Genomic DNA, 15,556 nt, shown 5'->3' on the forward strand with positions numbered 1-15,556 from the left:
ATTTGTTTTCAGACAGGTTATGTTTTACACATGGTGGTACACGCATATCACAGCAACATCATCCAAGATTTCGTGTGTGTGTATTTGAGGTCGATGACTCAATATGTTCGATCAGATTGTGGCATGGCCGATGGTAAAGAAGAATCAACTATCGTGTTCGAGGACGAAGCATATTCTGCCCAAGATCTTCATCACCCACGGATTGCAAAAAAAATTGGAGAGGTCCAAGGGACATTCAGTAATGTCCAAATCAGGAGGAGTAATGTGCGTTGTACTCTTTTTCCTTCACCATGGTTTTGTCCCAATTGGATTTTTTAGGTAAGGTTTTAATGAGGCAACATTAAAGCACATTACAAGCTCTAAATGGTTATGGCATCCAAGAGGGAGTGTTATGAACCAGATTGTGGATGGCTCATAACCAAGAGATTATGATTTATAATCTTTCCATTTATCTATGACGGTGTAATCTCTTATGTAATGAATCTCTATGTTATGAATAAAGATAGACTTTTCCATTACTTTTATAACAATTTCTTTGTCATATAAACTCAATTTTGCTATTGTTATACTATTGCTAAATTAGTATATACTATCAGAAGAATGAAAGGTGAGAAATGTCTTGGTATGCTGTTCTTGGAGATACAAGAGCACAAACACATATTTATCAACTAGTCTAGTTGCAATCATGAACACTGTATTGTGTATATATACGAACTCACCAGCTTAGTTCATATGTACCTAACCAAAATAACCATTGAACTAGATCCACTCCTTTTCTGTCTCTATATATATAGATCCACTCTATCATTCATTCACACAGAAACATACTACTAAATCTAAAAAATAAAGCCAAAAAATTATTTCGTCATTAAATAATTAATATCTAATATTATCAAATCAGTTATACGGAATGGCACATCCAAGGATCCCCATTTCAACTATTTGCTTATTGCTTTGTATTGTAGGTTTTGTCTCGCAATCTTGTGAAGCTAGAAAGGTTGTAATGCCTTACGACGCAAGCAAGGGATTGTTTCTTAGTGTTTTACCGAAGGGCAATGTGCCACCTTCGGGTCCAAGCGACAAGGGTCACACTTCTCCGCCTAAGGATTATTCCGATCAATATATGGTTCAGGGAAACTCGCCAGAGATTTACCGCCAACTAGGATCGGTTCCTAGCCCCGGCGTTGGTAATTAGGCACTTATATCACCGAGTTATATTGTCGATTTCATTTCATAATATTATCATATATTGTAAGTCGTCTAATGATTAATGTTTGTGTGTCTTCATAAAATGATATGGTGCCGGCTATATATTGAAATAGATGTGTTATGTGTGATCTGTAGTTGAGTAATAAAACCACTATCTTACACTTTTAATTTTTCTGTATGTGTTGGCATATGGTATCGTACATGTATGTAAAGAGATTTAAAACTGAAAAAATACATTTTTAAATGATATTGTTCATGATTTTTTTATTTTTCGAGTGCTATATTTTACAAAATCTATTTGTGGCCATATTACATTACATCATTTCCAGCTAGTAGTGTAATATTAAGCTTACAGTATAAGTTCACAAATTTAATTAAGTCCAAAGATTATAGTTATACTAAAGATTGTAAGGGACAAGTTTTTAACAAAAGAAAGAAAGATTCAGGACCATCCGTTTAGACATATATAACATGAACATTTGACTAGTGCCCACTATGACTAGTGCCCACTATAATCGAGATAATATAAATAGGTTGCGTTTGCGTACGTAAACTAAATTCATCAGTAAGGAAGCTAATGTATAATCCTATAGCTTTTAAAGTGAATAAGCTTTGCTTTGGCACCTTTCTGGACAAAAGCTTATGAATTGACAACAATCGATAAAAAGTTGTCTAGTTTACGTAAGAGACGTCTTCCTCTGACCTGTTAGACGTTTTTCTTCTATGAATAGATTCAGAGTTTGAAAAAGAGAAGAAAAAGGAAAATGAAAAAGACATGCAATAATATAATTAGGAACACCATTATTGCTTATCTCCGGGATTATACTATTTAAGTTAAATAACTACGGCCCTGTTCGTTTGTATATTGAAAGATGCATTCAAATGGCCATCTAGATGTCTTATCCAGATGCTTCATCTGGGTGTTGTTCGTTTCTTCATTTCATTTATGCATCCAGATGAATCATCTGAATGTAACTATGTTTATTTGCATTTTTGCGGTTTTGGCAAGAACATGCGTTTTTGGCGGGAAAATATTTTTTTTTTGTTTTTGTGGGAAAATGCATTTTTCCAGTTTTGGTGGGAAAATACGTTTTCCGGTTTTGGCGGGAAAATGTATTTTTGCGGTTTTGGCGGAAAAATGTATTTTTACGGTTTTGACGGGAAAGTGCGTTTTTACCGTTTTGGTCGAAAAATGCGGTTTTACTAGTTTGGCCAAAAAGTGTTTTTTATGGAAATGTGCGTTTTTACATTTTTTGCGGAAAAACACATTTTAGTGGTTTTGGCGGGAAAGTTTGTTTTTCAGTTTTGGTGGGAAAATGCATTTTTGGTTCTGTCAGAAAAATGTATATGTAAAAAAATAGAATTTTTGGTTCGAAAATAATATTTTGACTTTAAAAAGTTATTTTTGTCATTTATCATTTTGGACTAAGCTAAATACATATGCATTCAGATGCACTATCAGGACTCACTTTCATTTGAATGAGAATTTGAGATGAGTTCTTAAAAATTCAGCTGGGTGATCCATCTGAATGTAGCATCATAATCATAATGTACAAAACGAACATAGATTTGCATCTCACCTAGATGAAGATGAGCTAACGAACGGTAACTAACTTTTCGTCATGAAGCTTCTCTCGGTTTCCTCTTTTGTATTCATCTTCATAAGTTTAACTAACCAACTAGTAAGATGGAGCCGCTTAATACACATTCAATGCATGCTCTATATATCTTATAAGTACTTAGATAGTTAAACTCAGGTTTCTTACATAAAATCAGGAAAATCCTACGGATTTCATATGTAACATCATGTTAGATTAACGTGTCATCAACTTTGGAAAAAAAAAAAAAAAATCCATGTGTGATGATTTTGGCGTGACAAAATTTTACCATGTATCTGTCGAGTTTAAGTATAATCCAAAAGTAGGTGTCAATTTAGATTTTATGGCATTGCTAATGTTATATCAAAGGTTGACTTATGTTGTCAGATAAACGTGGTTTCGAATAATGACGTTTTAAGAATAGTGTTTGTCATGCACCCACCCATACATATAAATCTTGGTAAATTTGCATTATTCCAGATTTGTTTAGAAACTTGTAAACTACGTTACTTTCATTATCAGCATGTGAATCGTACCAATGTGACTTTTTTCATAACATCGTTGCGTCTTAACTTAGAACAACAAAACCCATTAATTTCACTTCATTTTCTATGATTTGTTACGACGAAAAATATTTACAAAAGGAATATAATTCTTCTAATTTTTTTTTGTAATTGATATATCTAATTCTTCTATAAGTTTTTTGGTTTAGTAGATGTTTAATTTTTTTTTTGCAGGTAAGTACGTCCTCAGGATCAAAACTGAATAATGAAATTGACAAAGGCAAGAAGAGACGATACTTGTTTATGTTAAACCATTACAATAAAAATCCAAAATGTGAGTGAGCCAAAACGTTGAACAATAAACCGGAAGTTAACCAGATTCGGTTCTCATCAAAAGCCGACAAGCTTTATAATACATGAAATTAAAAACGTAATTTCTCTAGCTGGAGTTACAAATCACGGTTAAGGTTATTTACTAACGTGAGCTAGAATCCTATTGATGAGAGCATCTTTCTTCCCGCTGAGGGGAAGATTGTTGGCAGTCAAATAAGTCTTCAGCTCGACCACCGTCAAGTCCTTGAGCTACAAACATAAAACAAAACTATGAAGGTATTGTTTCAGGATGAAACAAAACGTTGAGATTATCAAGCAGATATCTAAAAACGCAAACCAATGTTAAAGGATGTTTGCTTTCACCTTCCCGGTTTTTGCAAGCTCTACAAAGTCATAGTCTCCTGCATCTGCAGCTTTTCGCTTTCTTGATTTCTCCTTTGCCCCTGAGTCACTTTCTTCCTCAGAGTCATCACCGTAAATAGACTCCTTGAATTCTTCTATTGCTTTTACAACTCCAGGTCTGCAAGCAAAACGGGTTCACTAGATAAGATTCTAACACTTTTTTGGTGGCGTATGCATGTAATTACAAAACGGAGTTTATTATAAAATGGTTGCAACCTGTTCATTCCTCCTTCGTCAGGAAGAGTCTCATCTCTTGTTTCTCCAAGCTCGTCTTCATCCAATGCAATGGCTTGCAACATCGCGTAGTGTCTCTGTAAAGCTGTAACAAAGAGAGACTTTCAAACTCAGCAGCTCAGAACAACTAATAGAAGCAAGAGTAGAGGTGAGTTGAGCATACCGGGATTAGCAAATTGGCAAACAGAAAAGTCCTTTAACTCTAAACGTCGCATTAGAGCTGATGCCTTTTTAAGCTGATCTTCTGTTGCTCGAGGAGCAGCTACACCTGGTTTTGAATGCAACTGACCAAATACCCCCATCAACTAGTCAGAACTTAACATACATTGAATAATGTTGGAACCAAGTAACGTTTTAAAAAAGCTTTTATTTCATCTTGCCTCTTCGATATCTCTAATATCATTAGCATATGGAAGGTATATCATATTCATCCCTGGTGGCTCCACCTGACCACCATCACTCTCGATTTCATCCTGTTCGCGTTTAAGGAAATATATTTGAGTAGGTTCTTAAACAAAGCACAATTAATAAAAATAAATTTGATATATAGTCATGTGGAAGAAAGCTCTTAGGATAGTTTTTCTCACCTGAGCAACAAGGGCAACCAATCTAGGAGGTGTCGTACCACCATAAAAGGCAACAGCAAAACTGTAACACAAGAGGATTCAGTGACCACAGGTTAGTATACCAGCGAGTTATATTCAACTTTATAGATTAATATATCTAATATACTCACCGTCCAAGCTGTATCATGGATCTATGCAAGGCAATGAATGCACGAGTGCTCCCAATAACTTCCTGCATCAGTTAAATTTATCAAAAGCTAAGAGTCCCCAAGTTAACAACAAAGCAAAATAAACATAATCTTTGGGGAAGGAGGTAACCTTATCACTTGGATAGAGAAAGGTAGAAGGCTTCATGTTGTGATAATCTTTGAGGCAACTAAGAGGCTTGAACCCCAGCAGTCTTAAATGTCCAGTTGATATCTTTTTTACTTCGGATAGCTCTGCCGCTGTAAACATGACATCCCGACTAGAAAGAAGAAATGAAAATTAAAGCCAACTACTTGACAGGACACGACCAATGTTTCTTTGGTTAGAGGAAACAAATCAGCGTGCTATTTCAGTTGCTTACTTTATGTAAGGCTGAATCCGTTGAATAGGTTCCTGCATTATCGCTCCAGTGTCCGCACAAACATATGATCTTTCCACCTGCAGACAAAGACCGCACATGGTGTTTAATAACATCTACGAAACGTAGATCTGATAGATAGCTAAATAGCAAACATTGATGTCAAGTTAAATTCTTGATTCATAACAAAAGAACTCAATTCAAATGGAGCACCTCTGTCAGATTACCTTTATCGGAAGATTAGTAGTAGAGTCAAGCCAGGTTATGGTTCCAGGAGTAGCAGGACGGAGTAAAGCATAACCATTCAGTTCAATAGAAACACCATCACATATCATAAATGTAATTCTCTTTGCTATTCTCTTGGCAAGTACACGCTTCTTCAGTTGATCCTTCATGTCCTCTAGCCTGACAATTTTAGATGCATTTCATCAAAAATAAGACAACCAGTGACATGATTATCTATGAATTTGGATTCATAGACAAAATGGTTCTTTCTCAGTCCTGAAACTTCTCAAAAAACCTGCTTCTATCTGAATGTAGTACTATGATGCTTTAAGCAACGGTATAAAGAATTTTAAAAACATACTTCTGTCCAACTGATGGCATGAACTCTGTAAGCTCATCACCATTTAATCCAATTAAGTCCTGAAAATATGTTCACAAAAAAAAAAAAAAAATCAATGGAAATTTTAAATATCATCTTAAAATTATATACACCTCCCAGTTTTATGATGGTTAAAGATGAACCTTGTAGAAGAGAGAGATATCGAATTGCTTATCAGGGTGACTGAGGGGAAGAAGCTCGATTGAGATGCCAAGGTCTTGCGCATCCTTAAGGAATCACCAAAAAACAGAAAAAAAAAAAAAAAGTAAACCAACTAACCTTCTATATGATTAACAAGAAGCTCTCTTTTAGATAGATAAGTGAGGACTGAGGGTTGAAAGTAAACTACCTTAGCCCTCTGCAATGTAGTCCTTGTCATATCTTCTTTAACAGAAATCCTCATACTCCCAAAAGGATCATCTTCATTGGTGAATAGAAATATGCGCTTATCTGCCGTCTTTGAAGATCTTAAGAAAAAAATGTTTACAGAACACATTACCAATACAGTGATCAGGTTAAACACCAAAGTGTAATGCATAACACAAACATGGCACCAACAATGAAATTAAGATCGGTTACCCTTTGCGCAGTAGTGCTTGTGCAACCCAGAGAGCACTATAAAGAGAATTCTCCCGAGAATCTGAGACTATACCATTTTGACTGCCAATATCTTCTATGAATGATTCTGCACCCAAAGTATACATTAACACATTTCCCCTTTAGATATTTTCTGTGTGAACAAAACGCATACCACCAAACAGCAAAGTGAATAACTCTTGTTCAGCACAAATCAGTTGAATATCTACCATATAGATCTCAGACGCTGAAACCTTGCTCAACCATTCTAGATTTTAATTCTAATATTAATGTCTTTGGTATCAAATTGATACCTACCAATGGGATTTGAAACACTCGAGTAACAAAGACTAAAGCATTATAAAAGAAAGGTTAAATCTTGTGTGATAAAAGTGTAGATAAAAAATGTATCCAAGCAACTACCTTCAATGAGATCAAAGTCTTTAATCAGCCTCGCTGTTGGACGGTCAATACACTCTCTTTGTGGAACATTAAAGACATAAACACCATTCAGGTCTTGAAGATTCTTCTTTTCACGCTGCAAGTTGACAACAAAACCCAAGTGAATAAAAAAAAAAAGAGAAAGAAAACAAATACAAACACTGTGTTCTTCCATGAACTCACAGTGTTAAAGAAGCATATTGCAATTTCATCATTAGAACGGTTGATAATATGAGACTTGAGTGACTGAGCAATGCAACTAACAGAAATGTGAAAATGGCTTTCTTGTTTCTCATCCTCCTGTCAAAATAAATTGCATCAGCCACAGACTATAGGGGAAGATTCGATTTTTACAAGTTTAAATAATGTAAACTTACAGAGGGGCAAGTAGAGCTGAACATTTTGGGAGAAGCGTCGATTAGATAGACTACAAACTCTTTGGAAGCTTCTTTTTCCTGCAAAACAAAACAGAACATAAACACTCAATAAACCAAACAGCAATTTATTAGGGTTTTTTTTTTTAATTTATTTATCTACTGAAACTCGAAGAAGAGAGAAGCAAAGCCAAAAACCTGGAAGAACTGGCTTTCTGGGTCTTCGTCTTCATCTCTGAAAACATCTTCTGGGTCAAGTTCCATCTTCTCTCACAAGAATGAAATCACAGGAGTAATGGCTGTTGTTGACCTCCGCAATGCAAAATGTTCAAAGAGGTTTTAGCAAAGAACAATAAAGTTCGTCCTTTTTGTGTTGGGCCACAACGTGAAGCTTTTTATTGGGCCACAGCGGGAAGACTTTTTATTGGGCTAAAATTAGAAGACTTTTCATTGGGCCAGTACGAAAGATTTTTATTGGAGCATAGCGAGAAGAATTTTTTATTCACATATTAAAATTAATTAAGACACACGTTAATTAATGCGATTTGACATTGTTGGAAATATTGAAAAACTGTATTAAAAAATAAGCATACGTATCAACAAGTTAGTACCAAATGGTTAAGAGTTTTAAATGTTTACTGAATAAAGTCAGTAGAAAAAGACACATGTTACCTATCCAAGTATTGGGGATATGAGTATGAGAAACTATATAAAATAAACTGACATCTGTTCTCACATATTAATGCCAAACTATTTATAAAAAGAAATCTTGACTTAAACCATACCCGCAGATACACGTGTTAATGAAATGTTGGTTGAAATATGAGCATGAGGAGTTAGATAACAGAGAAATTGCACTCCATATATAAAAAAATCTATTTAAAATGACATAAATATTTTTAGATATATTGATGCCAAAACTAAGAGGAAGAGTAAATATTCTAGAAGCTCAACTTTGCAGAAGAAAGAAAATAATATTAGTTGGTATACACCTGTCAATGGGCCACTGGACGAAAACTTAGATTTGAATTAAAATTTACAATTTCTACAGAAATGTTACCAAATAAAAATATTTAAAACAGAATATAATACAGTCTATATACATCCAAATACGTTTCGAATTTCTCAATTTTTGAATTTAGACAAGCATGGTCTTTTTGTTTTTAAAACTAGACACGTATGTTTTTTATCCCAATTTATCTAAGATATCAGTGAAACATAACAACAACAAAAAAGAGGTGTAGATATTAGATCTCATCACCTTTTATGGAAGAAAATTATACCAAGATAAGATTGAAAAGTGATTGTACCTTACAATGACATGTATGCAAAAGGAACACAAAACTCGAAGATACTCCATACAAAAAGTTGAATCTTAAACTTCTTATAAATTTGTAAGAAGACAAGAACAATCTTCTCACACTCACCTATCACATAATTTGCAACTTTTCTGGTAAAAGTTTTACAAATCCAAACGTATCCATATTATCCATTTTACACATACATTGCAAACAGTTTTACAAATCCAAACGTATCCATATTATCTAACAAAAAGTGTTTATAAATCTTCATGTTTGTTTACCAAAAAAATGATGTTCATAAAAAGTGTGTTTAGTTGTTTGTTTTAGCAAAACAATAGCTTTATTTTAATTATTTTATTTCTATTTTATTTATTCAATTAGTTGTTTATATTTGTTCATGAAAGAGCCTGTTTTAATTGATAATTAATTTGTTTTCCACGAAAATTGGGCAGGTCGTTAATTAGTTTGACAAGTGCTTTACGATTTTTGAAAGAAGATGGTGTCTTATGATGAATCATGTAGTAAAAGGCAAAGACTGCTTGTGGTGGCTAACCGGCTTCCGGTTTCTGCAAAGAGAACCGGAGAAAATTCTTGGTCTCTGGAAATGAGTCCTGGTGGTTTAGTCAGTGGTCTTCTAGGTAAGATCACAAATCTATATGAATAAATATTTTTAATAAAAAAAAAGTTTTAACAACAATGGTTTATTGGTGTGATCTCTTGAAGGCGTGGCAGCTGAGTTCGAGACCAAATGGGTTGGTTGGCCTGGAGTTGATGTGTATGATGTAGTTGGGAAAAACGCACTCTCGAAATCTCTAGCCGATATGGTACGTATTTGAAAACTAATCGGTTTATATCAAAGTATATATGTTAGAAACTTCACATTTCAAAAAGATATTTATAATGGGATAGATACGCATGAACATGAACTTTTCATATATCTGATGATCAAATTCTCAATTAATTTATTCTTTTTGTTTTGTTCTTGCTGCTTACAGAAATGTATACCAGTGTTCCTTGAAGAGGTTTTTGATCAATACTACAATGGGTATTGCAATGGTATTTTGTGGCCAATTCTTCATCACATGGGACTTCCACAAGAAGATCATAAACACACAAACAAGACGTACCAAACACAATACGATGCATATAAGAAAGCAAACCGAAAGTTTCTTGATGTCATAATTGAGAACTACGAAGAAGGAGATATTGTTTGGATTCATGATTATCATCTTTTGTTTCTTCCTCAATATCTTAAAGAATACAACAACAAAATCAAAATTGGATGGTTTCTCCATTCACCATTTCCTTCCTCAGAGGTCTTCAAAACCTTGCCCTCGCGATCAGAGCTTCTTCGCTCTGTTCTTACAGCTGATTTACTTGGGTAACATCCAAACTCCAACTGTCATATATGGTTAGGAATCATCTGACTTGGATCAAAAGAGTTTTAAATTTTCTTTATGGTTCTTTTCAGCTTCCATACCTATGATTTTGCAAGTCATTTTGTGAGAACATGCACTCGAATCCTTGGAGTTGAAGGAACACATGAAGGAATTGTTGATCATGGCAAAGTCACTCGTGTAGCTGTTGTATGTCTCAGTATTCAAATCTTTAACATTATATTGTTTATCTATAACTTGAATCATCACATCATAAAAAGTAATCTCTATCTATTTTATTTTGGAATTTTCAGTTTCCCATTGGAATAGATCCTAATAGGTTTATAAAAGCATGTGAGCTCCCTGAAGTCAGACAACAAATGACCGAGCTTAAAAAGAGATTTGCTGGCAAAAAGGTATCATGTTTTTTCTTTTAGCCTTTATTTGATGCTCAATTTAAAAGAAAACATTTTTACATTTTGTTTTTTTTTTGTGTTGACAGGTGATATTAGGTGTTGATCGGCTTGACATGATCAAAGGGATTCCACAAAAGTTTCTTGGATTTGAGAAATTTCTTGAAGAAAATATGGATTGGCGTGATAAAGTTGTGTTAGTGCAAATTGCAGTTCCAACAAGAAATAATGTCCCTGAATGTAAAAGCTTTTATATTCTATTGTAACACTTTTATAAACTGGATAATATTGCTCATCAGGTTTCTGAGATTGTGTGTAATCTACAGATCAAAAGCTCAAAAGTCAAGTTCATGGACTCGCTGGACGCATTAACGGTCGTTTTGGTTCTGTCTCTTCTCTTCCAATTCATCACCTGGATTGTTCTGTTGACTTCAACTTCTTATGTGCACTTTACGCGATTGCTGGTAATTAATTTAATTTACTACACGTATATGATCACTGCATTGATTTTGGTTACAGTTCATTATATAACTTGTTTGATGATTTTTTTATTCTTATATTTAGATGTAATGCTTGTAACATCTTTGAGAGATGGAATGAATCTTGTGAGTTACGAATTTATTGCTTGTCAAGAAGCGAAAAAGGGAGTTCTTGTTCTCAGTGAGGTAACAAAAGTATTTGCATTCTTATTTTTAACACTGAATCTAAAAGGTCTTAATAATGTTTATAGTTATTCACTTTATCACATGGGATTTTATACAGTTTGCAGGTGCTGCGCAGTCACTTGGTGCTGGAGCTATTCTTGTGAATCCTTGGGATGTTACAGAAGTTTCTTCTGCTATTAAAGAAGCTCTAAATATGCCAGCTGAAGAAAGGGATGAAAGACATAGACTTAATTTTCAGTATGTGAAAACTCATCCTGCTAAAAAGTGGGGAGATGATTTCATAAGGTATATATACTGAACTAATTAAGAAGATACATTTAGTTTTCTTCAGAAACATGAACTCTTATAAGTAAGAGTTTATTTATTATTAACTCTATGCAGTGAACTCCATGATACTTTTACTGAATCCGATATGAAGATTAAGAAAATTCCAGTTGGACTTCCACAGCAAGATGTGATTCAACGATATTCTAAGTCTAACAATAGATTGTTAATCTTGGTAAAGCTATCTTAGGAGATTTTATGTTGTATATAGAACTTTATATCATTGTGTTACTTATTTTCATTAATGTTATACAGGGTTTCTTTGGAACACTAACTGAGCCAATGAATAACCAAAATGAAGAACTGGATCTTAAATTAAACCCAGAGCTAAAAGGAACACTGAAAGCATTATGCAATGATCCAAAAACAACAGTAGTTGTATTGAGTAGAAGTGGCAAAAACATACTAGATAAAGTATTACTAATGTCTTTTTCATTTCCTTGTTTATTATCTCAAGCATATGTATCTATAATCTCACAGATTTGGTACTTAAAAACAGATCTTTGGAGAGTATAACATATGGCTGGCTGCGGAAAATGGAATGTTCTTAAGGGACACAACTGGGGAATGGGTGACAAATATTCCTGAAAACATGAACCTCGATTGGGTGGACGGTACAAAGGTTAGTAATTTTACATTCTTTAAAAAACAATCAAGCTTGATGATCTTGAATTCCTTTATATAAAGAACAAATTCCTTTATATTTTTCTTGAAATATTTATATATTGTTGTAGAACGTTTTCAAGTACTTCACCGATCGAACTCCAAGATCGTTCTTCGAAGCAAGCGAGACTTCTCTAGTATGGAACTATGAAAATGCAGGTGATGTAGAAATATATAGTTGATTTGCCTCGTTTTGTTTCCAGGCATTTATCTGTTTTGTTAAAAAAATGTCTTCTTGGTAACTCTTTTGATAGATGTTGAGTTTGGGAGAGCACAAGCAAGAGACTTGTTACAATACTTATGGGCAGGACCAATTTCTAATGCATCAGTTGATGTTGTTCGAGGAAACCATTCTGTTGAAGTCCATGCGGTGGGTGAGACTAAGGTATAAATATACTTCATTTGAGGTATTCAAGCTATACAATATAGCAAAGTCATTAAATGTATAATACTGGTCCAAAATGGTTTTTTTTTTTAACATCTTTGGAGCAAAATCTTATTCAATGTTTCTCTATTACATAGGGGGTAGCAGTGGGTCGTATCTTGGAAGAAATAGTGCGCAAAAAATCTATGACCACACCAGTTGATTATGTCTTTTGTAGTGGTTACTTCTTGGAGAAGGTAAAACTTATATTCATCTATTCTACATTACATACTTAACCAGATAAATTTTATCGATTTGGCTGTTAAAACTTTTAAAACGGGTCGATATATATGTTATAGGACGAAGACATTTACACATTCTTCAAACCAGAAGTTATGTCATCCAAGTTATCTCATGAAACTAGGTCGAAGTCTTCTGCAAGTAACCATTCTATAAAGAAGAAGAATCTTTTATCGAACGTTCTTGACCTCAAGAAAGGAAATTACTTCTCTGTAGCCATTGGACAAGCTCACACAAAAGCTCGCTACGTCGTCGACTCATCTCATGATGTTGTGGATTTACTCCACAAGCTCGCAGTTGCAGATACAACAACGTCTGACTCATTTTCTGAGAGTGAAGACTATCAGACTCGCAATGCAAACGCAGATTGGAAACCTTGGATAAATTATGTAAAAATAAGGGAATTGGCAGTAGGAGACACTGAGCCAGTCGATATATAAATCATGTGACAATGATACAGAAGGCTAGTGTTTGGATTTTACATTACATGTACATTACATGTAATTCGTTATCAGTTCTCGTATTTAAATATTATCAATCAGTGATTTAGTTTTAGTAGATCATCTGGTTTACCAAAAAAATTATAATCCCCTAGACTATATTTGCGAAGTGATTTTGCCACATATCCTGTTCACAATCAATTTCACAAAACAAATATGACATAGCTACTGAAATTGATGACATGGTTTCCGGAAAAATATGACATGAATAATTTCATTTAATGTTGATTTATATTTTTGGCAAACTTATTAGAATATGGTAATAATTCATATATTACATTTAATTTTGATATTTCTTTTTGGTAAACTTTTCTTAAATATGCACTACAAGAAATATCAGTATTAATAGCACCCGATAAACGCTATCATATCGTTTTCATAGCGTTTCGAAGAACGCCGTGACAGCCGCAGCTATAATAGACCCCTCCCCCTAGCGTAGCGTTTTTCGCTGTAACAATATACAGATGCGTTGGTCCTGTGTTATATTATACCTATTTATAGCGATTTATTTTCACTATTTAAATATTTTACGTGGCACTTTTCGTGTGCCATAAAATATTTTGTTATGACATTTGTTTTTTTGTCATAGAATACCTTTTCGTAACTCAAATTTTTTTGGATTTTTGAACATTTAATAGCAATTTTTTTGTGCCATTGAATATTATAATACCGCGTTTTACTTGTGCTATGACGTTTATATTCTAGGTAATACTGAATAGCTAATATTTTCTATATTGACACATTTTTCGGTTTGAATTACTAATTTTGTTTTTTTATGGGATATAGAATTGGAAAATATTGTAAAAAAAGAAAATTAAAAAATAGAATTTTTAGTAATTGTAACCAGACTAGAAATATGCAAAAAGCACTATAATGTACCAAAAACTAAATCGGGTTTAAAATCTAAATCTAACAAAAAAAAACCAAAAATATCCCTATAACTCCTTCGCACCGCCTCCTCCGCACGTCTCCCCCGCTCTGCCTCCTCCGCCGCCACAACCTCCATCTATGAAACTCCTCCGTCGTTGCTTATTCTTCTGCTTCCGCCTCTTCTCTCTGTCTGCTGATGTTCTTCATCTTCTTCATCTTCTGCTTATCCCTGAAACCCAGTTTTCAAAACATAAACAGAAAAAGATTCAAACTTTCATGGAAAATTCTTTTAATCAACTTCATTTACCAAAAAAAGAGCCGAAATCAGAATCAAGAGAGAGAGAGAGAGAGAGATATTACGAGAACCTCTTCATCATCATTCACTACCTCTAAAAAATGAATCAAAAGGACCAAATCGATCAAAAGGACGGACTAGAGATTACGAATCTAAACCCTAATTGGAGCCCCGATGAGGAACTTACTCGATGGCTTAGTCGATGTCAGATTCTGTTTTGATTGGAGATTCTCTTGGGCTCGAGACATGAACCAACGAGGTGAGAAGTGGAGTCCTTCGTAAAAGATGGAGGGTTTATTCCAGAGTAGGAGAAAAGATGGAGCTACGAATTTATTGTAGGTGATTCGGGAAGTGGGTTTGGCGCTGTGATGTCGTCGGAGAAGAGGTATCGGCGGCGAGAAGGTTTGCTGGAGATGGGTCAACGAGGCGAAGGTACGAGCATAAGCTGCCATGAGTAAAGCTCAGAACTTTACAAAGAAAGGTTCGAATTCAAACGGTGTAAGACTCAAACTCGACGATTCAGAGGTGGTTTCTTGATTAGAGTAGAGATTTTTCTTTCAGGTTTACGGTAGAAGATGAGAGGAGCAGAGATCGAGAGAGAGAAAACCCATTAAAAAAAAGAAGCAAATGTTTATGTCCCTTAGATTAAATTCATCAACGGTTAAGATTACAAAAAGAAGTTATCCCCACTTTCTTGTATAAGCCAATAGAAAAGAATCACTAGGATTGCTATTAAAAAGAAGAAGAATAACGTAAAAGGAGGTGAGATAGACGGCTGTGATATAATAACCGGTAATCCTTGCCCTTCTCGACCAATGAGAAAGAAGTTTACGGATTGACACTTACTTTTAGTGTTTCTTTTGTGTTTTGATTATCATGTTGTTTAGTTTTATTATTAAAGTGCATAATCTATAGAAAGTAATAAAAATTGCAATTTAAATTTCGAGATTCTAAATAAAAGCTTAGACATGTTGAATAATTACAAGTTTTTGATGGTTATATTCTGAATAAGTATATAATTTGAGTCTTAGAATATACTTGAATCTGTGACAAAAAAAAAATATATATATATATATATAT

At 34.1% G+C, this 15,556-nt stretch overlaps 3 protein-coding genes across 4 annotated transcripts; 2 read left to right on the plus strand and 1 right to left on the minus strand.

Annotated features, from left to right (window-relative positions):
- Positions 1–836: 836 nt before the first annotated feature.
- LOC106294258 lies at positions 837–1,299 on the plus strand. The gene has a single exon (XM_013729826.1). The coding sequence runs from the start codon at positions 911–913 to the stop codon at positions 1,193–1,195; it is 285 nt and encodes a 94-aa protein (XP_013585280.1). The 5' UTR covers positions 837–910; the 3' UTR covers positions 1,196–1,299.
- A 2,296-nt stretch (positions 1,300–3,595) lies between these two features.
- On the minus strand, positions 3,596–7,731 carry LOC106343702 (ATP-dependent DNA helicase 2 subunit KU70). Its single transcript, XM_013782990.1, has 18 exons — positions 7,604–7,731; positions 7,409–7,486; positions 7,215–7,331; positions 7,014–7,128; positions 6,594–6,699; positions 6,364–6,481; positions 6,158–6,241; positions 5,997–6,055; positions 5,638–5,815; positions 5,414–5,490; positions 5,164–5,311; positions 5,016–5,077; positions 4,867–4,927; positions 4,660–4,752; positions 4,443–4,563; positions 4,262–4,364; positions 4,007–4,163; positions 3,596–3,892 (listed from the first exon to the last, which is right to left on the minus strand). The coding sequence occupies exons 1-18, from the start codon at positions 7,667–7,669 to the stop codon at positions 3,779–3,781; spliced, it is 1,857 nt and encodes a 618-aa protein (XP_013638444.1). The 5' UTR covers positions 7,670–7,731; the 3' UTR covers positions 3,596–3,778.
- Positions 7,732–8,803: 1,072 nt separating this feature from the next.
- LOC106293727 (probable alpha,alpha-trehalose-phosphate synthase [UDP-forming] 2) lies at positions 8,804–13,251 on the plus strand. 2 transcript variants are annotated; one of them, XM_013729383.1, is made up of 17 exons: positions 8,804–8,858; positions 9,159–9,344; positions 9,430–9,530; positions 9,702–10,087; positions 10,178–10,292; positions 10,397–10,498; positions 10,585–10,735; positions 10,822–10,959; positions 11,060–11,160; positions 11,258–11,445; positions 11,542–11,659; positions 11,740–11,898; positions 11,984–12,106; positions 12,219–12,306; positions 12,402–12,532; positions 12,670–12,768; positions 12,871–13,251. In XM_013729383.1, exons 2-17 carry the CDS (start codon positions 9,203–9,205, stop codon positions 13,249–13,251), a joined length of 2,523 nt encoding a protein of 840 aa, XP_013584837.1. In that variant the 5' UTR covers positions 8,804–8,858; positions 9,159–9,202. The 2 variants fall into 2 exon arrangements, with proteins under 2 accessions (XP_013584837.1, XP_013584838.1); XM_013729384.1 differs by lacking the exon at positions 8,804–8,858 and having other exon boundaries at positions 9,139–9,344.
- The last annotated feature ends 2,305 nt before the right edge of the window (positions 13,252–15,556 follow it).

This window comes from Brassica oleracea, chromosome C5 (genome assembly GCF_000695525.1).
Source record: "Brassica oleracea var. oleracea cultivar TO1000 chromosome C5, BOL, whole genome shotgun sequence".
NCBI lineage: Eukaryota > Viridiplantae > Streptophyta > Magnoliopsida > Brassicales > Brassicaceae > Brassica > Brassica oleracea.